Source organism: Coregonus clupeaformis, chromosome 13, assembly GCF_020615455.1.
Source record: "Coregonus clupeaformis isolate EN_2021a chromosome 13, ASM2061545v1, whole genome shotgun sequence".
Lineage (NCBI taxonomy): Eukaryota > Metazoa > Chordata > Actinopteri > Salmoniformes > Salmonidae > Coregonus > Coregonus clupeaformis.
The window spans coordinates 16,588,976-16,608,713 of NC_059204.1; the positions used below are offsets into that span (position 1 = coordinate 16,588,976).

At 48.1% G+C, this 19,738-nt stretch overlaps 1 protein-coding gene across 3 annotated transcripts in view; it reads right to left on the bottom strand.

Moving 5' to 3' along the window:
- Positions 1-19,738, bottom strand: part of LOC121579352 — a 79,649-nt gene that overhangs the window by 48,341 nt on the left and 11,570 nt on the right. For all 3 annotated transcript variants that reach the window (XM_045224262.1, XM_041893874.2, XM_045224263.1), the window contains exon 3: positions 16,004-16,560. In XM_045224262.1, the coding sequence (XP_045080197.1) occupies positions 16,004-16,560 (557 nt within the window). The remainder of the gene's footprint in view (positions 1-16,003; positions 16,561-19,738) is intronic.

Consider the following 19,738-nt stretch of genomic DNA (forward strand, 5'->3'; position numbering starts at 1 on the left):
TAATGAAGCTGCCAGTTGAGGACCTGTGAGGCGTCTGTTTCCCAAACTAGACACTAATGTATTTGTCCTCTTGCTCAGTTGTGTACTGGGGCTCCCACTCCTCTTTCTATTCTGGTTAGAGCCAGTTTGCGCTGTTCTGTGAAAAGAGTAGTACACAGCGTTGTACGAGATCTTCAGTTTCTTGGCAATATCTCGCATGGAATAGCCTTCATTTCTCAGAACAAGAATAGACTGATGAGTTTCAGAAGAAAGTTCTTTGTTTCTGGCCATTTTGAGCCTGTAATCGAACCCACAATTGCTGATGCAGTATTTGACCCCTCTGCAAAACATGACTTAGTACTTGGTGGAAAAACCCTTGTTGGCAATCACAGAGGTCAGACGTTTCTTGTAGTTGGCCACCAGGTTTGCACACATCTCAGGAGGGATTTTTTCCCACTCCTCTCTGCAGATCTTCTCCAAGTCGTTAAGGTTTCGAGGCTGACATTTGGCAACTCGAACCTTCAGCTCCCTCCACAGATTTTCTATGGGATTAAGGTCTGGAGACTGGCTAGGCCACTCCAGGACCTTAATGTGCTTCTTCTTGAGCCACTCCTTTGTTCCCTTGGCCTTGTGTTTTGGGTCATTGTCATGCTGGAATACCCATCCACAACCCATTTTCAATGCCCTGGCTGAGGGAAGGAGGTTTTCACCCAAGATTTGACGGCACATGGCCCCGTCCATCGTCCCTTTGACGCGGTGAAGTTGTCCTGTCCCCTTAGCAGAAAAACACCCCCAAAGCATTATGTTTCCACCTCCATGTTTGACGGTGGGGATGGTGTTCTTGGGGTCATAGGCAGCATTCCTCCTCCTCCAAACACGGCGAGTTGAGTTGATGCCAAAGAGCTCCATTTTGGTCTCTTCTGACCACAACACTTTCACCCAGTTCTCCTCTGAATCATTCAGATGTTCATTGGCAAACTTCAGCCGGCCCTGTATATGTGCTTTCTTGAGCAGGGGGACCTTGCGGGCGCTGCAGGATTTCAGTCCTTCACGGCGTAGTGTGTTACCAATTGTTTTCTTGGTGACTATGGTCCCAGCTGCCTTGAGATCATTGACAAGATCCTCCCGTGTAGTTCTGGGCTGATTCCTCACCGTTCTCATGATCATTGCAACTCCACAAGGTGAGATCTTGCATGGAGCCCCAGGCCGAGGGAGATTGACAGTTATTTTGTGTTTCTTCAATTTGCGAATAATCACACCAACTGTTGTCATCTTCTCACCAAGCTGCTTGGCGATGGTCTTGTAGCCCATTCCAGCCTTGTGTAGGTCTACAATCTTGTCCCTGACATCCTTGGAGAGCTCTTTGGTCTTGGCCATGGTGGAGAGTTTGGAATCTGATTGATTGATTGCTTCTGTGGACAGGTGTCTTTTATATAGGTAACAAGCTGAGATTAGGAGCACTCCCTTTAAGAGTGTGCTCCTAATCTCAGCTCGTTACCTGTATAAAAGACACCTGGGACCCAGAAATCTTTCTGATTGAGAGGGAGTCAAATACTTATTTCCCTCATTAAAATGCAAATCAATGTATAACATTTTTGACATGCGTTTTTCTGGATTTTTTTGTTGTTATTCTGTCTCTCACTGTTCAAATAAACCTACCATTAAAATTATAGACTGATAATTTCTTTGTCAGTGGGCAAACGTACTAAATCAGCAGGGGATCAAATACTTTTTTACCTCACTGTATTCCATTAGAAATCAGCAGTTTCCAACTACAATATCCATTTACAACATTAACAATGTCTACACTGTATTTCTGATCAATTTGATGTTATTTTAATGGACCAAAAAATTGCTTTTCTTTCGAAAACAAGGACATTTCTAAGTGACACCAAACCTTTGAACGGTAGTGTATGTTTGACTAAAACAATCATTTCAAACCTTGTTTACATTTGCATATGATCACGTGTCTCTCTATTATATGTGGGATCACAGCCATGGCTGTGTGATTGTGCATGGATAGCATACCTGAATATTGAGTCAGTCAAATTGGGGTTAGCCTAGATCTGTCGGCTCATACTGTCACGACTTCCGCCGAGGCTGCCCCCCCTCCTGGTTCGGGCAGGCTTTGGCGTTCATCGTCACCGGAGTACTAGCTACTGCCGATCCCATTCTCATCACTCCACTTGTCATGTCTCGTCAATCACACACACCTGGTGCTCATTCCCCTAATTAGTAGAAGTGTTCCCTCGGTTCCCCTTGTCTTTGTGAGTGATTGTTTTGTTGTGAGAGCGTGTAGCTCGGTTGAGCTATATTTCACTGTGTTATTGCCAAGGTGGATATTTTCCCTTGTACAGTTTCGTTTGACGTTTGGGGCATCTGATTTAGGCAAACGGATTAAACTCTGGACTTCAGTATTTTACCTCCTGTGCCTGACTCCTTCTTTCACACCTCGTCACAGAATCACTCACCCTGATCTGATATGGAGTCAGCAGGAGAAGACCGCATGCCTGGAGTTGTGGCAAGGGTCCAGGAGCATTCCTCAATGTTGGCCAGCTTGGGGGAAGCGATGGATCGGGTTCTTCAGGTGGTAGAACGCCTGGAGAGGAGAGGATCCGATCTATCGAGACCAGCTGGTCAACCGGATCCAGCCACCTACACCCCAGACCCTGGTGGGATCCAGATATCCCGGCCACCTGCGTTTGACGGGACTGCAGCGCGATGTAAGGGATTCCTACTCCAACTGGAGTTGTATTTCTCCAGCATCAGGCCGGAGCCCCCCCCGAATATCATGATCTGGCGCTCGCGTTTTCCAAGATGCAAGCGACTAAATTACCACCTCATCGGGAGGGGGATTGCGCAATAAACCTTCGGGTAGACGCTGTACCTCCCAGGAGTCATGTGTATCCCCTGTCGCAGGCTGAAACGGAGGCTATGGAAATATACGTCACCGAGTCCCTGCGCCAGGGGTATATACGTCCCTCCACTTCACCTGCTTCCTCGAGTTTCTTCTTTGTGAAGAAGAAAGATTGTGGTTTACGCCCATGCACTGAATAATGTGACAGTACGATTTAGTTATCCTCTTCCCCTCATTCCTTCAGTGATTGAGTCAATGCATGGGGCCCGTTTTTTCACCAAATTAGACCTCAGGAGTGCCTACAACCTGGTGCGTATTTGGGAAGGGGATGAGTGGAAAACAGCATTCAGCACAACCTCGGGGCATTATGAATACCTGGTGATGCCCTACGGTTTGATGAATGCTCCATCCGTTTTCCAGTCCTTTGTGAACGAGGTGTTTCGGGACATGGCGCGGTGTGGTGGTCTACATCAATGACAGCCTGGTGTATTCCGCTACGCGCGCCGAGCATGTGTCCCTGGTTCGCAAAGTACTGGTCCGACTGCTGGAAAATGATCTTTATGCCAAGGCAGAGAAGTGTGAGTTTTTCCAGCAGTCAATCTCCTTCCTCGGATATCGCATTACCACCACAGGTGTGGAGATGGAGGGAGACCGCATTGCAGCCGTGAGTAATTGGCCGACTCCAACCACGGTAAAGGAGGTGCAGCGCTTCCTTGGCTTTGCCAACTACTATCGAAGGTTCATTCGGGGCTTTGGCAAGGTCGCAGCTCCCATTACCTCCTTGTTGAAGGGTGGGCCGTCCCGGCTCCGCTGGTCTGCTGAGGCTGATTTGGCATTCAGTAGATTGCGGGGTCTGTTCACCTCAGCCCCGATACTGGCTCACCCCGATCCATCACTACTGTTCGTAGTGGAGGTGGATGCGTCCGAGGTAGGGATAGGAGCTGTCTTATCCCAACGCTCGGGCACGCCACCCAAGCTCCGCCCCTGAACCTTGTTTTCTAAGAAGCTCAGCTCGGCGGAGCAGAACTACGGCGTTGGTTATCGGGAGCTGTTGGCTGTTGTCCGAGCTTTGACGGTGTGGAGACATTGGCTCGAAGGGGCGAAACACCCTTTCCTCGTCTGGACAGACCACCGTAACCTGGAGTACATTCGGGCAGCGAGGAGGATGAATCCTCGCCAGGCCAGGTGGGCCCTCTTCTTCACCCGGTTTGATTTCACACTCTCATACATTCCGGGTACGAAGAATGTGAAGGCAGATGCACTGTCTCGGCTGTATGACACAGAGGAGAGGCCCAGAGACAACACCCCCATACATGCATTGTGGCGCCGATAGTATGGGCGATGGACGCAGATATAGCGCAGGCATTACGCACAGATCCATCTCCACCGCAGTGTCCAGCTGGGCTGCAGTACGTGGCTGCGCTTATCCGTGATCGTCTGATCTACTGGGCACACATGTCACCCTCCTCTGGTCATCCAGGTATCGGTCGTACAATGCCCTGCCTGACCGAGAAGTACTGGTGGCCTACCTTGGCTAAGGACATGAGGGTGTATGTTTCCTCATGCTCAGTGTGCGCCCAGTGTAAGGCACCTAGGCACCTCCCAGCGGTAAGCTACAACCTTTACCAGTTCCACAACGACCATGGTCTCACCTGAGTATTGATTTTCTCACTGATCTTCCCCCCTGCCAAGGTAACACCACTATCCTGGTCGTTGTGGACCGCTTTTCAAAGTCCTGCCGCCTCCTTCCTCTGCCCGGTCTCCCCACGTCCCTACAAACTGCAGAGGCTCTGTTTACTCACGTCTTCCTGCACTATGGGGTACCAGAGGATATAGTGTCCGACCGAGGTCCCCAGTTCACGTCTAGAGTCTGGAAGGCGTTCATGGAACGTCTGGGGGTCTCGGTCAGCCTGACCTCTGGTTTTCACCCCGAGAGCAATGGGCAGGTGGAAAGGGTGAATCAAGATGTGGGTAGGTTCCTGCGGACCTACTGTCAGGACCGGCCGGGGGAGTGGTCGGTGTTCCTGCCATGGGCAGAATACACTCAGAACTCTCTCCGCCACTCCTCCACTAACCGAACACCCTTCCAATGTGTTTTGGGTTACCAACCGGTCCTGGCACCGTGGCACCAGAGCCAGACCGAGGCTCCCGCGGTGGATGACTGGTTTCGGCGCGCGGAGGAGACTTGGGACGCTGCCCACGTTCGCCTCCAGCGCGCCGTGCGTCGTCAGAAGGCCAACGCTGACCGCCACCACAGGGAGGCCCCGGTGTTCGTACCGGGGGATCGGGTCTGGCTCTCGACCCGGAATCTGCCCCTCCGCCTGCCCTGCCGGAAGCTGAGCTCGCGGTTTGTGGGGCCGTTTAAAGTCCTGAGGAGAATAAACGAGGTGACATACAGGTTGTTACTCCCCCCTGATTACCATATTAACCCCTCGTTTCATGCGTCTCTCCTCAGGCCGGTGGTAGCTGGTCCGCTCCAGGAGTCTGAGGTACGGGAGGTTCCTCCACCTCCTCTGGACATTGAGGGGGCCCCAGCATACTCGGGCCATTCCATCCTGGATTCGAGGCGTCAGGTGGGGGGCCTTCAGTATCTTGTGGAGTGGGAGGGGTACGGTCCGGAGGAACGGTGCTGGGTCCCAAGGCGGGACATCCTCGATCCCTCCCTGTTGAGGGATTTCCACCGTCGCCATCCGATTCGCCCTGCTCCATGTCCTCCTGGCCGTCGACGCACTGCTGGAGCCGCGTGTCTGGGGTGGGGGGGTGGGGGGGGGGTACTGTCACGACTTCCGCCGAGGCTGCCCCCCCTCCTGGTTCGGGCAGGCTTCGGCGTTCGTACTAGCTACCGCCGATCCCATTCTCATCACTCCACTTGTCATGTCTTGTCAATCACACACACCTGGTGCTCATTCCCCTAATTAGTATGTGTAGAAGTGTTCCCTCTGTTCCCCTTGTCTTTGTGAGTGATTGTTTTGTTGTGAGAGCGTGTATCTCGGTAGAGCTATATTTCACTGTGTTATTTCCCTTGTACAGTTTAGTTTGATGCTTGGGGCATTTGATTTAGGCAAACGGATTAAACTCTGGACTTCGGTATTTTACCTCCTGCGCCTGACTCCTTCTTTCACACCTCGTCACACATACCCTTCTGTGTTGGGTTTGATGTGCTTCTCGAAGAAGTCTCGAGCCTCCTTGGCAGTGGAAAACGTGTGTGTTGTATTCTGGAAGGTCAAGATGAGTTTTGTCGGGTGGATGAAGCCGCATCTCAGGTTGGTATGCTTTGGCAAGCTTTGTAGGAATGTTGGAATGACATAGCAGCTAGATAAAGTTAACATGCCTTCATGGCCCAAGTATGTATATGTGTCCTTCATGGTGTGTGGTGTCTGTGGATTCAATGGTGTATGGACTTTGGTGTTAATGTCTGGTATGCTGACTGCGGGCTCGATGTTGCATTTCCTTTGGCGTGTGTGTGTGTTAGGCTTGGGCGGTATACCGTATATACAGTATAGCGGGGTATTTGAAAATAGCCACGGGATGGTTTTCCAATACCGTCAATACCGTTGAAACTCTTTCTTTTAAGTTTTTCAATACATATTTGTAGCTATTTTAAGTAAATACCTGCAGTCAACTTGTGCAATGCGTTAGGAGATAAAGCAGATCACGTTCTTATTTCACCTGTCACATTATTTTACATTATAAAGCTTACTTAGTTCCCCAGCACAGTTGAGCCAGTCACGTGTTTGTTTGTAAATAGCAGAACAGGAGAAAGCGGGAGCAGGTGAGTCCAGCTGTGTATTGACAGGAGTCACATTTAATATTGGAAGTCAACAGTGGTTTTTTGCTTCAATAGAGTGATCAGGGATGTGCAACTATAGCTTTCCTTCACAGAAAATACATTACAGTGAGGGAAAAAAGTATTTGATCCCCTGCTGATTTTGTACCTTTGCCCACTGACAAAGAAATGATCAGTCTATAATTTTAATGGTAGGTTTATTTGAACAGTGAGAGACAGAATAACAACAACAAAAATCCAGAAGAACGCATGTCAAAAATGTTATAAATTTATTTGCATTTTAATGAGGGAAATAAGTATTTGACCCCCTCTCAATCAGAAAGATGTCTGGCTCCCAGGTGTCTTTTATACAGGTAACGAGCTGAGATTAGGAGCACACTCTTAAAGGGAGTGCTCCTAATCTCAGCTTGTTACCTGTATAAAAGACACATGTCCACAGAAGCAATCAATCAATCAGATTCCAAACTCTCCACCATGGCCAAGACCAAAGAGCTCTCCAATGATGTCAGGGACAAGATTGTAGACCTACACAAGGCTGGAATGGGCTACAAGATCATCACCAAGCAGCTTGGTGAGAAGATGACAACAGTTGGTGCGATTATTCGCAAATGGAAGAAACACTAAATAACTGTCAATCTCCCTCGGCCTGGGGCTCCGTGCAAGATCTCACCTCGTGGAGTGGCAATGATCATGAGAACGGTGAGGAATCAGCCCAGAACTACACGGGAGGATCTTGTCAATGATCTCAAGGCAGCTGGGACCATAGTCACCAAGAAAACAATTGGTAACACACTACGCCGTGAAGGACTGAAATCCTACAGCGCCCGCAAGGTCCCCCTGCTCAAGAAAGCACATATACAGGCCCGTCTGAAGTTTGACAATGAACATCTGAATGATTCAGAGGAGAACTGGGTGAAAGTGTTGTGGTCAGATGAGACCAAAATGGAGCTCTTTGGCATCAACTCAACTCGCCGTGTTTGGAGGAGGAGGAATGCTGCCTATGACCCCAAGAACACCATCCCCTCCGTCAAACATGGAGGTGGAAACATTATGCTTTGGGGGTGTTTTTCTGCTAGGGGACAGGACAACTTCACCGCGTCAAAAGGACGATGGACGGGGCCATGTACCGTCAAATCTTGGGTGAAAACCTCCTTCCCTCAGCCAGGGCATTGAAAATGGGTCGTGGATGGGTATTCCAGCATGACAATGACCCAAAACACACGGCCAAGGCAACAATGGAGTGGCTCATGAAGAAGCACATTAAGGTCCTGGAGGGGCCTAGCCAGTCTCCAGACCTTAATCCGATAGAAAATCTGTGGAGGGTGCTGAAGGTTCGAGTTGCCAAACGTCAGGCTCGAAACCTTAATGACTTGGAGAAGATCTGCAAAGAGGAGTGGGACAAAATCCCTCCTGAGATGTGTGCAAACCTGGTGGCCAACTACAAGAAACGTCTGACCTCTGTGATTACCAACAAGGGTTTTGCCACCAAGTACTAAGTAATGTTTTGTAGAGGGGTCAAATACTTATTTCCCTCATTAAAATGCAAATCAATTTATAACATTTTTGACATGTGTTTTTCTGGATTTTTGGGTTGTTATTCTGTCTCTCACTGTTCAAATAAACCTACCATTAAATTATAGACTGATCATGTCTTTGTCAGTGGGCAAACGTACAAAATCAGCAGGGGATCAAATACTTTTTTCCCTCACTGTAGTGCTACACATTCGGCATAAAATAGCTCAATTTTCAGTATATGTGTGTGCGTGTACGCTGTGGGTTCTCTAGTCTGTCTTAGTTATCGACCGGCGGCTTATCTCAAACAGGCAGATCTGTCCCTGCTCTGTCCCCAATCTCCCCATCACACCTCCTCCCTCTGACCCTCTCTCTCACTTTCTGTAACCAGGTTTCCATCCAACCTTTTTATGCGAGTAATATTGGGGCACGCGGAAAAACATTGCCTGGTCCGACACATCCCAGTTCCTGTTGTGTCATGCTGATGGCAGAGTCAGGATTTGGCGTAAGCAGCATGAGTCCATGGCCCCATCCTGACTGGTATCAACATTACAGGCTGGTAATGGTGTAGGGAATGTTTTCCTGGCACACGTTAGGTCCCTTGATATCAATTGAGCAACGTTTCCATTCCCCGAAGAATTCAGGATGCTCTGGAGGCAAAGGGTGATCCGACCCGGTAATAGATGGGTGTACCTAATAAACTTTTGTGAAAAAAACATCAGTAAAGTTGAAAATGTGATAGAAACCCATTTAACTTGTATTTTTTACTTGGTACAATTTAATCGCAAAAGTTAGTTTTTGTGCACTACGTCATCATGCACAGCCTTATCCGCAACAAGTCAATTTGATGGAAACACTTCTTTGGTGGGAAAATGCGCATATTTTGTTTTTAAGCAGATTTTTTAATATTCGCATGAAAATCTGTTGCCAATTGGATGAAACCTAGATAATCTCTCCCTCTCATATCTCATTCTATTTCTAGCTCATGGTCATTGCGTATGTGTGATGAGGAGAATCCACTGGTGTTTGATAACTATTGGCCCAGGCAGTGCTTGCCAATCCCTTTTTTAATCAGAGTCATTACCACTAATCAAATCAAATCTTGTTGCAATCAGATGTTTCCCTCCCATCAAATCCCACTGTTACATTTCCCGTCCTACATCCATGCAGAAGAAAAACTCTACATCCTGTCACGCTCGTCGGGAACAGAGGAGGACCAAGGCGCAGCGTGGAATGCGAACATTTTATTTAATTTGAATGAACACACGAACAAAACAAAAAAACGAAAACGTGACGTCCCTGGTTACATACACGAACCAACACGGAACAAGAAACCACACTGAATGAATGCCTAACGGCTACCTAAGTATGACTCCCAATCAGAGACAACGAGCTACAGCCGTCTCTGATTGGGAGCCACCCTGGCCAACATAGATATACAACAACTAGAACAAACACAAATGAAAACTCACACCCTGGCTCAACATACCAGAGTCCCCAGAGCCAGGGCGTGACAGTACCCCCCCCTAAAGGCGTGGACTCCGACCGCGCCAACCAAATACCACAGGGGAGGGACCGGGTGGGCACTCCGCCTTGGCGGCGGATCCGGCTCCGGGCATGATCCCCACTCGCTCTCTAACCCCCCAAAGTACCCCTGGTCCGGTCTGGCCCTGCTGACCGGAGCTGGACTGCACACTGGTGGAGCGGATTGCTCTAGCTCCGGCGTGAAGCAGCTGACCCGTGCTGAACCAGGCAACAGTGGAACAGGCACGGGCTGTGCCGGACTGACGACGCACACCACTGGCTTGGTGTGGGGAGCAGGAACGGGCCGAGCCGGGCTGACGAAACGCACCCCTGACTTGGTGCGGGGAGCAGGAGCGGGCCGGACCGGGCTGACGAAGCGCACCACTGACTTGGTGCGGGGAGCAGGAGCGGACCGAGCTGGGCTGACGAAACGCACCATTGGCTTGGTGCGGGGAGCAGGAACAGGCCGGGCCGGGCTGGCGACGCGCACCATTGGCTTGGTGCGGCGAGCAGGAACAGGCCGAACCGGGCTGGCGACGCACACCACAGGCTCGGTGTGAGGGACAGGAACAGGCCGGACCGTACTGGGGACACACACCACTGGCCCTACGCGGGGATCAGGAACGGGCCGGACCGGACTGGTAACCCACCCCAGTACCTCTCGCCGTGCCTCTACACTTTCCTCCCCTTTTGTGACCAGTGGCCCCCGTAACTTGGCGGCCTCCTCTACTAACCGCTCCATCGCGGCCCCCTGCTGCCCCGTCGTCCACGGCGTGAGCCCCCCCCTAAATATTTTCTGGCCGTCTCTCCTACCCGTGGACCAGGTCTCCATGTCCCTCGCCAGACTTTCGCCCTTCTGCTTCCAAGTCCGGCCCTTCTCTTCCTCACCCGGCTTGACCCAGTCGAGGAGGCGAAGGAGATCTGCTAGAGATCTCCCTGGCGATGGCTCCTGGACACGCTGCTTGGTCCAGTCTTGGTGGTTTCTTCTGTCACGCTCGTCGGGAACAGAGGAGGACCAAGGCGCAGCGTGGAATGCGAACATTTAATTTAATTTGAATGAACACACGAACAAAACAACAAAACGAAAACGTGACGTCCCTGGTTACATACACGAACCAACACGGAACAAGAAACCACACTGAATGAATGCCTAACGGCTACCTAAGTATGACTCCCAATCAGAGACAACGAGCTACAGCCGTCTCTGATTGGGAGCCACCCTGGCCAACATAGATATACAACAACTAGAACAAACACAAATGAAAACTCACACCCTGGCTCAACATACCAGAGTCCCCAGAGCCAGGGCGTGACACATCCCCCATTTCATTTATTTTCATTTCATTTGGTTCCCCAGCGTCAGCCCCAGCTGTCTTAGTGGCTTCTCCATTCTCCTGTAGTTAATTGCTGTGCTATGAATAGAATTGTTGTTTGGCCTACTTCTTCACCCAGTGTGTGAAAAGCAGTTTCACCTTCAATGACAATGCTGTCACTTTATCTCGTCCCTCTCTCTCTCTCACTCCCACCCCCCTATTGGGATGCAGGGACGGTCACCCCCCTATTGGGATGCAGGGACGGTCTGTTAGTCTCTCCGTCATTCTTCTACTCAGAACACTGCCTTAACTTCCACTCAGTCCTGTCTGACAGCTGACCTTGAGAAAAAAGGTAATCTCTGAAATGAATGGTATTATTTTCATATTCACACATGCCCATCTCCATTACTCACGCTCACATAACTCCATTCAGAATTCAATTCAGTCAAAGTGTTGCAGTTAACTTGGCTGATGCAACTGTGATGTGCAATAAATACATTCACTACTAACTATCTTACCCAGCAGTTCTAGTTTATGCATGTGCAGCTGATAAACTAAGGTTTTGAGATTACCATGTTACCAATGGTTAGGAGTGAACTAAAATCTCCCATATGATTCAACAAGGCCTTGACAGAGGGACATATGTAGCAGAACATCAGCCAAGTTAACTGCAACACTTTGACTGAATTGAATTCTGAATGGAGTTATGTGAGCGTGAGTAATGGAGATGGGCATGTGTGAATATGAAAATAATACCATTCATTTCAGAGATTACCTTTTTTCTCAAGGTCAGCTGTCAGACATTAAGAAAATAAACGGATAGTTTGTTGATAGTGAGCATCTACGGAGTACCCAAATCAAGTGGGTCTCACCCAGGCAGCCAAATCTCCTCACTCCACAGCTTGTTTGTATTTCAAATGTCTGTTTTCTCATCATGACTATCAAATTCCTCTGTGATTTTCCCTCATTCTCCCCACAGCTCCCCGCGCACACTGCTTCTCTTCTTCTCTCCACTTCCCACTCTCCCTCCCTTCTGCTGAGGTCATGGTGTCTTTTGGCCTATTCCTCCTTCTCAGAGTCTGACTATTGCTTTCCTCTCTTGTTCCATAACGGGGGCAGAACAGAACAGAACTGCCAGTGGACCGCAGGGCCTCTGAGTCTCCCTGTCTTTTATTGTCTTTCATTACACAGCATCTCAGACCATCCATCTGCCTTGCTGTCCATCCATATTGAAATCAACAGGCTTATGCATTTCAATGGGCACCTAATGCCTGGATTTGCTTAGTTCAATATGTGATAAGCTGTCACTTTCCACACAGACTGTGTGGAAAGTGGAATAGTGCAGTGGTTGACGGTATAGTATTGCATAGGGACAGTGTGCCAACACTTAATAGGGTTTAATAACGAGCTTAGGGGCCAGTTCTCCCTCGTGGGACAAAGGCTATTTTAAGCTTAGGGGTTAGGTTTAGGGTTAGGGTTACAATTGCAGTTAGGGTTACAATTAGGGTTTGGGTAAGGGGTTAGTGGTTAGGGAAAATAGGATTTGGAATGGAAATTGATTTTAGGTCCCCACAGGGATAAAATATCATAACGTGTGTGTGTGTGTGTGTGTGTGTGTAGAAGAACATAACATGTGTGTTGTGTGTGTGTGTGTGTGTGTATGTGGTGCATAGTCATGGTTGGTCACCTCTCAGTGCTGACACACGTACACATCAGTGTAATCTGATCTGATAGGCAAAGGGCAGAGATGCACTACAGGGCCTTGGCTGGTTCAGGGACAACTCTGTCTACCTTTGTGCCAACCTAAATACCCACAGGCTAAACCCCTAACAGGCCCTGAAAACAGCATTTTAGAGGAAAATGTCAAGTCCAACATAGTCTATCCTCAGAGAGACTGAACATCAGGAAATAATCTGCCTCTACTTCAACCCTCCCCAGCTCTTGTGGCCTGTTGTGGTGTATTTGGAGACATGGAAGACATCACTCCTGGCTGACATTGGCATGGACAGGGTGTTAAAATATAGCCCAGGGGCTAGACAGGGACTAGAGAGAGAGAAAGAGAGGGAGAGAGAAAGTGAAAGAGAGAGAAAGAGAGAGGGAGAGTGAGAGAAAGAGAAAGCTGTCACAGCTGTTCATTTAAGACTCAGCTACCACTGTGGGCAAAACACACACACATACTGCATTCAGAAAGTTTTCAGACGCCTTGACTTTTTCCACATTTTGTTATTATAAAATTGATTAAATTGTTTTTTTCCCCTCATCAATCTACACTCAATAACCCATAACGACAAAGCAAAAATAGGTTTATAGATGTTTTTGCAAAAAAATAAAAAATAAAACGTAAATATCACATTTACATAAGTATTCAGACCTTTTACTCAGTACTTTGCTGAAGCACCTTTGGCTGTGATTACAGCCTAGAGTCTTCTTGGGTATGACGCTACAAGCTTGGCACACCTGTATTTGGGGAGTTTCTCTGATTCTTCTCTGCAGAACCTCTCAAGTTCTGTCAGGTTGGATGGGGAGCGTCGCTGCACAGCTATTTTCAGGTCTCTCCAGAGATGTTTGATCAGGTTCAAGTCCAGGCTCTGGCTGGGCCAATCAAGGACATTCAGAAACTTGTCCCGAAGCCACTCCTGCGTTGTCTTGGCTGTGTGTATAGGGTTGTTGTCCTGTTGGAAGGTGAACCTTCACCCCAGTCTGAGGTCCTGAGCGCTCTGTAGCAGGTTTTCATCAAGGATCTCGCTCTGTACTTTGCTCTGTTCATCTTTCCCTCGATCCTGACTAGTCTCCCAGTCCCTGCCACTGAAAAACATCCCCACAGCATGATGCTGCCACCACCATGCTTCACCGTAGGGATGGTGCCAGGTTTCCTCCAGACGTGACAATTGGCATTCAGGACACAGAGTTCAATCTTGGTTTCATCAGACCAGAGAATCTTGTTTCTCATGGTCAGAGTCCTTTAGGTGCCTTTTGGTAAACTCCAAGCGGGCTGTCATGTGCCTTTTACTGAGGAGTGGCTTCCGTCTGGCCACTCTACCATAAAGGCCTGATTGATGGAGTGCAGCAGAGATGGTTGTCCTTCTGGAAGGTTCTCCCATCTCCACAGAGGAACTCTGGAGCTCTGTCAGAGTGACTATCGGGTTCTTGGTCACCTCCCTGACCAAGGACCTTCTCCCCCGATTACTCAGTTTGGCTGGACGGCCAGCTCTTGGAAGAGTCTTGGTGGTTCCAAACTTATTCCATTTAAGAATGATGGAGGCCACTGTATTCTTGGGGACCTTCATTGCTGCAGACATTTTTTGGTACCCTTCCCCAGATCTGTGCCTTGACACAATCCTGTCTCTGAGCTCTACGGACAATTGCTTCGACCTCATGGCTTGGTTTTTGCTCTGACATGCACTGTCAACTGTGGGACATTATATAGACAGGTTTGTGCCTTTCCAAATCATGTCCAATCAATTGAATTGACCACAGGTGGACTCCAATCAAGTTGCAGAAACATCTCAAGGATGATCAATGGAAACAGGATGCACCTGAGCTCAATTTCGAGTCTCATAGCAAAGGGTCTGAATACTTATGTAAATAAGGTATTTCTGCTTTTATTTATTTTTAAATTTCTAAAAACCTGTTTTCACTTCGTCATTATGGGGTATTGTGTGTAGATTGATGAGGAAAATGTTTTATTTAATCAATTTTAGAATAAGGCTGTAACGTAACAAAATGTGAAAAAAGTCAAGGGGTCTGAATACTTTCCGAATGCACTGTATACATATGTACACACACACGTACCCCCCCACACACAGACACACCATAATGAACTACATCTTTCGGTCACTGACCAATAGTATTTAGGTTTGACAGGAGTCTCCAGGAAGACTTAAGAAGAATATGTTGTCCCTTCTGAGTACTGACTTGATTTGTGACAGCACGTCTACTGCTAAATAGCACTTATCTATAAAGTACTACTTGCCTGCTGTACATGTATTAGCCTCTCTTATCTTTACTACTCCTATCAGCTACTGTACCGTGAAGCACTTCCAACTGATAAATGCTGACCTTGGCAACCTATCCCTCTGGATGCAGTGAGGCCAGTGTTAAGACAAACCAGTTTGGATCACTGGTGAGCTACATAAATCAGTAGTTTTCTCCATGGGGGCAACCTGAGGTAACTGAGGAGGATTAGGGCTAAGTAAAAGGCTCCTTCCTCTTTTAACTGGCTGTGGGTTTAAATAAAGATGTTAGCATTACCCTGATATGATCACAGAGCCCAGCTCCTCTCCTTCGAATGGAGCAGCAACCATGAACCTAGATTGCTCAACTTCTTCATAGGCACAGATCTAGGATCAGTTTACCATCCCCCCAAATACAAACTTTAACCATTAGATAAGAAATGCAAAACTGATTATAGATCAGTGTCTAGTGGCACTTCGTCCTACTTCTGGTTTTGCAGCCACCTGAAAGGCAGCGCTGTCAAACAGTAGGGGTGCCACAACACAGCCCTGTTGTATCCCAAACATTCTGCGACACCTCAAGGGTTCATTCAACCCACCGTGAGATGGTGTAAGGTTCCATATCGGGGCAGAGCCTGTCCGCACGTCCCTGCTCACATGGTGCACATCGCTGGTGCCAAGGGGTGCCAACACCCATGCCCAGGGGCACCTCCGACCTCTAGTATACATTCCAGGCCTGGCACCACTAGTGCTAATTACTAGCAGGTCCGCTAAGGCTATCCACTTCCTGGATGTTGTTGTTGTTATTGTCCCAATTCTGCTTTAAGCCGTTCAAGCTACTCGTATTACTACACTGTGTCTTAGGAAACTCAAAGTGCTGTTCTAGAAACAACCCAGGAAAGGGCGAGAAACTGAGGCTTGGGATTAACAAAAATATGTCTAGTTTGTTGTTCACATACATTGACAGTTACATAGATAAAGGGAGTTGTAAGTTATTACTGTCCTTCAACCATTATACACATTCACGCATGCACGCACACACACAGACACAAGCACGTGAAGGAAGTACAGTACTCACGGTTTCTCCAGAGTCTCTAGGTCTGTGGACGTCGATACACTGTGTAGGTCAGACTCTCCCTCTCTCCTGTCCTCTGTCTCTGTGTGCCGAGTGTCCTTTTCTCCCGTCAGCCTCCCGGCAGAGTCATAGTGGTCCTGGTCCCCCTCTGCACCACATGTAATTCCTGAGAGGTCTGGCTCAATAGGCACCACTGCTAATGCTGTCTCCTCCTCCTCTTGTCCTTCTCCTCCCTCCTCTGCCTGCTGCTGTTCTTCCTGCTGCTGGGCTGCTCTGGTGGGTTCAGCCTTGAAGTGGAACAGACTCCCCAGTCTCCTGAAGAAGGCATCTAAAGGGGGAGGACGCGTGGGAGAGCTGGGCCCCGGGGGGCTCGCCGGAGAGCAAGGCACAGAGTCCACTGAGGGGGGCGGGACGAGGTCCTCGGAGGACCCCCCCGCATCGTCTGATATGCTGCTGCTGCCCTCTCCTCCTTTCTCCTTTCCTTTGCTCTCTCTGTCCTCCAGTGCCTCTCCCAGCACTCCTTCTCTTCCGTCTCCCTCTTCTTCCGTGCCTTGGAATGCCTGGAACCCCAAGAGAATGACACAGAAAGAGAGAGAGAGAAAGAGAGGGGTGTGTGAGAGCAAATCAGATGAACTTTCTCAGCCGCAGGCTTGTCACTGACAAAGCAGTACACAGCAGCACCCTGGCTAAAGGGTAGAACAGAGGACGAGAGCGAAGTGAGATTCCCATGAAAAGCCGGTAAACTCTCTTTCTCCCTCTTCTCTTTCCATCGGCTGTGCCCTCTTCAACAACATCAGCTAAGTGGCAGCAACGGCTCTCTAATGCAAATGTGTCTATGAAACACACAGCGCTCCCCTCCCCCATAGCCCTGCCCACAACGTAGTTAACTCTCTCAGCACCGCAGCAATCAGCCAGGGTAGTAAAAGAGATGGAGTCTGTGTTTACAGCATGCTGCACACACCTACGTCCCCGCATGAGTAATACAGAGGGAAAAGAGCACCACATGTATTCTTATGCTGCCTTTATGTCATAGCCATTGTCAAACTAAACCATTCCTGCATAGAATGTACGAATCAAGGCTGTCTAATTGAACCATTCCCAGCAGGTAAAACAGGTGGAAATGACGTCATGACCAAATGACGTAATTATGATGTCATTTCAATCCGTTTTTCTCACTAGGTTCATCTTCTTTTGAAAGGTCCCCCCCATATTATTACCCTACTCAAAATGTTGTCAAATGTTGTTTGTAACGTGTAGGAGGAAACTCATGGGAAACACTCACCCCGCCCACATGCATATGGACATCCTTCACTCTCTATCCATTAGTAGTCAACAAGCAAAGCATACACTCATGTTGTGGTTTAATTTACTTCCTCAGCTACTGTAAATCACTTCCTGTCTTGAGACTACAGTATCCACAAGGAGACACAAAGTAATGTGCTACCAGACTAGCTTTTAGCATGACAAATCTTAGGATGTGGGGGCTGGGGGGGAGGGGGGAGGGAGCAGGGGGCAGAATTAGGGTCACCAAATCAGACAGCTGCTGTCAAGGTCCAGACACAATGGACCACAGAGTGGAGAGCAGAAGGTAGGGGGCTGATTCTCAATACTCCTCTCTTCGTTTGCTTTTCCTTCAAGGTAGGTAAAAGGATTGCAAAGGTTTTAACCATGTTGCTTTGTTCCTCCAGTCCTCTGAGAACATTATGAAGGAAAGTCATTAAAATGAATTCATATTAACATTTAATATTATAACCATTACATGGACATAAAGCCCATGATCCTTTAGCATATGGGCACAATGCCTCTTCTGTGACAGCTTCAACCAGTGAACTAGCTCTGGTATCACTGTGTGTGCCTCACCCTTCACAGGGAGGCCTTAAGTGAACAACTCATTCAATTATCCTTCAGCTCATCACAAAGGATGAGAACACACAGACAGACAGGCTGGGATTGGATTTAGCACTCCACCATGTCTCACAGACTTACATCAAATGAATATCAAATGGTTATTCAGCGCAGAACGTATATTTTTAATACTCCCAAAAAGTAAACTTCAAATAGGCTTTGACGATGACCTGAGCTTCTATAGGTCAAAAACATTGCCAACCATGCTTACTTTATAGAAATAAAACTTTTTGGGCAGGCATGAGTCCAGGACATTGTCATCAAAGGGCACTGAAGCCAGACACTCTCTCTGGACTAATAGAGAGAGTAGGCATAAATAGTCCTCACTGTCCCAAATGTCTTCATAATCCAGATGCACTCTACACTCTACCCTGCGATCCCTCCACCATTCCTCACGGGCGTCACTGTCACTCCTGCCCTACTGGACTCCCTTAATGTTTTACTGTTCCACACGTCTTAACCCCATGTATTCCCCCTGCACTACTGGACCCCCCCTCCCCCCCTGTACTGTCTGACTGCTGTTTCTCTTTTTCTGTTTTAGATTTATTAGTTTTTTTCTTTTTTATTAATTTGTTTTATCTTTTTTGTAGAGTGTTTCGACACAATTTCAATAAATTGTGATTTGATACACTCTAGGTGACCGGATGAACAGTCATCATGTGGTATACCTACTTAGTCACAGATGACTCTCCATCTAGTAGAGCCAGTCTGTTGATGTGGCCCCTAGCTATATCCTGCACCCAGACAACATCACACTCAGACAGATGCCTCCCTCCCCCCTCTGTTTCTGTGGCGAGACGCACCGCCAGGATGTTGATAAGGGCTGAAAGGGCGGCTGGCCGCGAGCTTAGGGAGTGTGTTTTGATGAGCTCATTCTCTGCTTGTTTGGCCAGCTGACAAAGCCAACAAACTGAGGGAGAAAAGCAACCTCCTATTTTCTGTTGCTGCTCCTGACCTAATTCATATTTCCAAGAACAACCTTTACAGAGGAAGAGGGTGACAAGCCAGGAACACTCAGCATGCTATAGCTAAGACCTAGCACAGAGCAAATTGAAAATGAGGAAAGATGCTAATGTTGCTTTGCTGTTTGACAGAGGGGATGGTAACACTTTATTTGAAGGGTACCTACATAACAACACCAGACACCTTCATATCCATACATAACACATTCCTAAGAAAAACAGGCATTTCATAAATGCTTAGATCAGCGACCCCAAGCTGGACATTGCAGTATACCTACCGTAAGTGACATAACGGTAATGTGAACTTGGTGGTCTTGACATAAGCGTAAATATTTATAAAATGCTTACCCACTGCTTATGAATGTGTATGAATGTATTATCCCGAGTGGCGCAGTGGTCTAAGGCACTGCATCGCAGTGCTAGCTGTGCCACTAGAGATCCTGGTTTGAATCCAGGCTCTGTTGTAGCCGGCCGCGACCGGGAGACCCATGGGGCGGCGCACAATTGGTCCAGGGTAGGGGAGGGAATGGCCAGCAGGGATGTAGCTCAGTTGGTAGAGCATGGCGTTTGCAACGCCAGGGTTGTGGGTTCGATTCCCACGGGGGGCCAGTATAAAAAATAATGTATGCACTCACTAACTGTAAGTCGCTCTGGATAAGAGCGTCTGCTAAAATGTATTATGACGTCCTTACAGTAGGTACCCTTCAAAGAGAGGTGTTTATTATTGGTTAGATTCTAGTCAAAATGCTGCTAGTTCTGTCTTTCCAGCAATTGCCAGCATTTTCCACCCTCTGTAGGCAGCTATTCAGGAGTATTTTTGTATTTGCATGTGCCCCCAATTATTATTTTTATGATGTTTGAGTCACTCAGA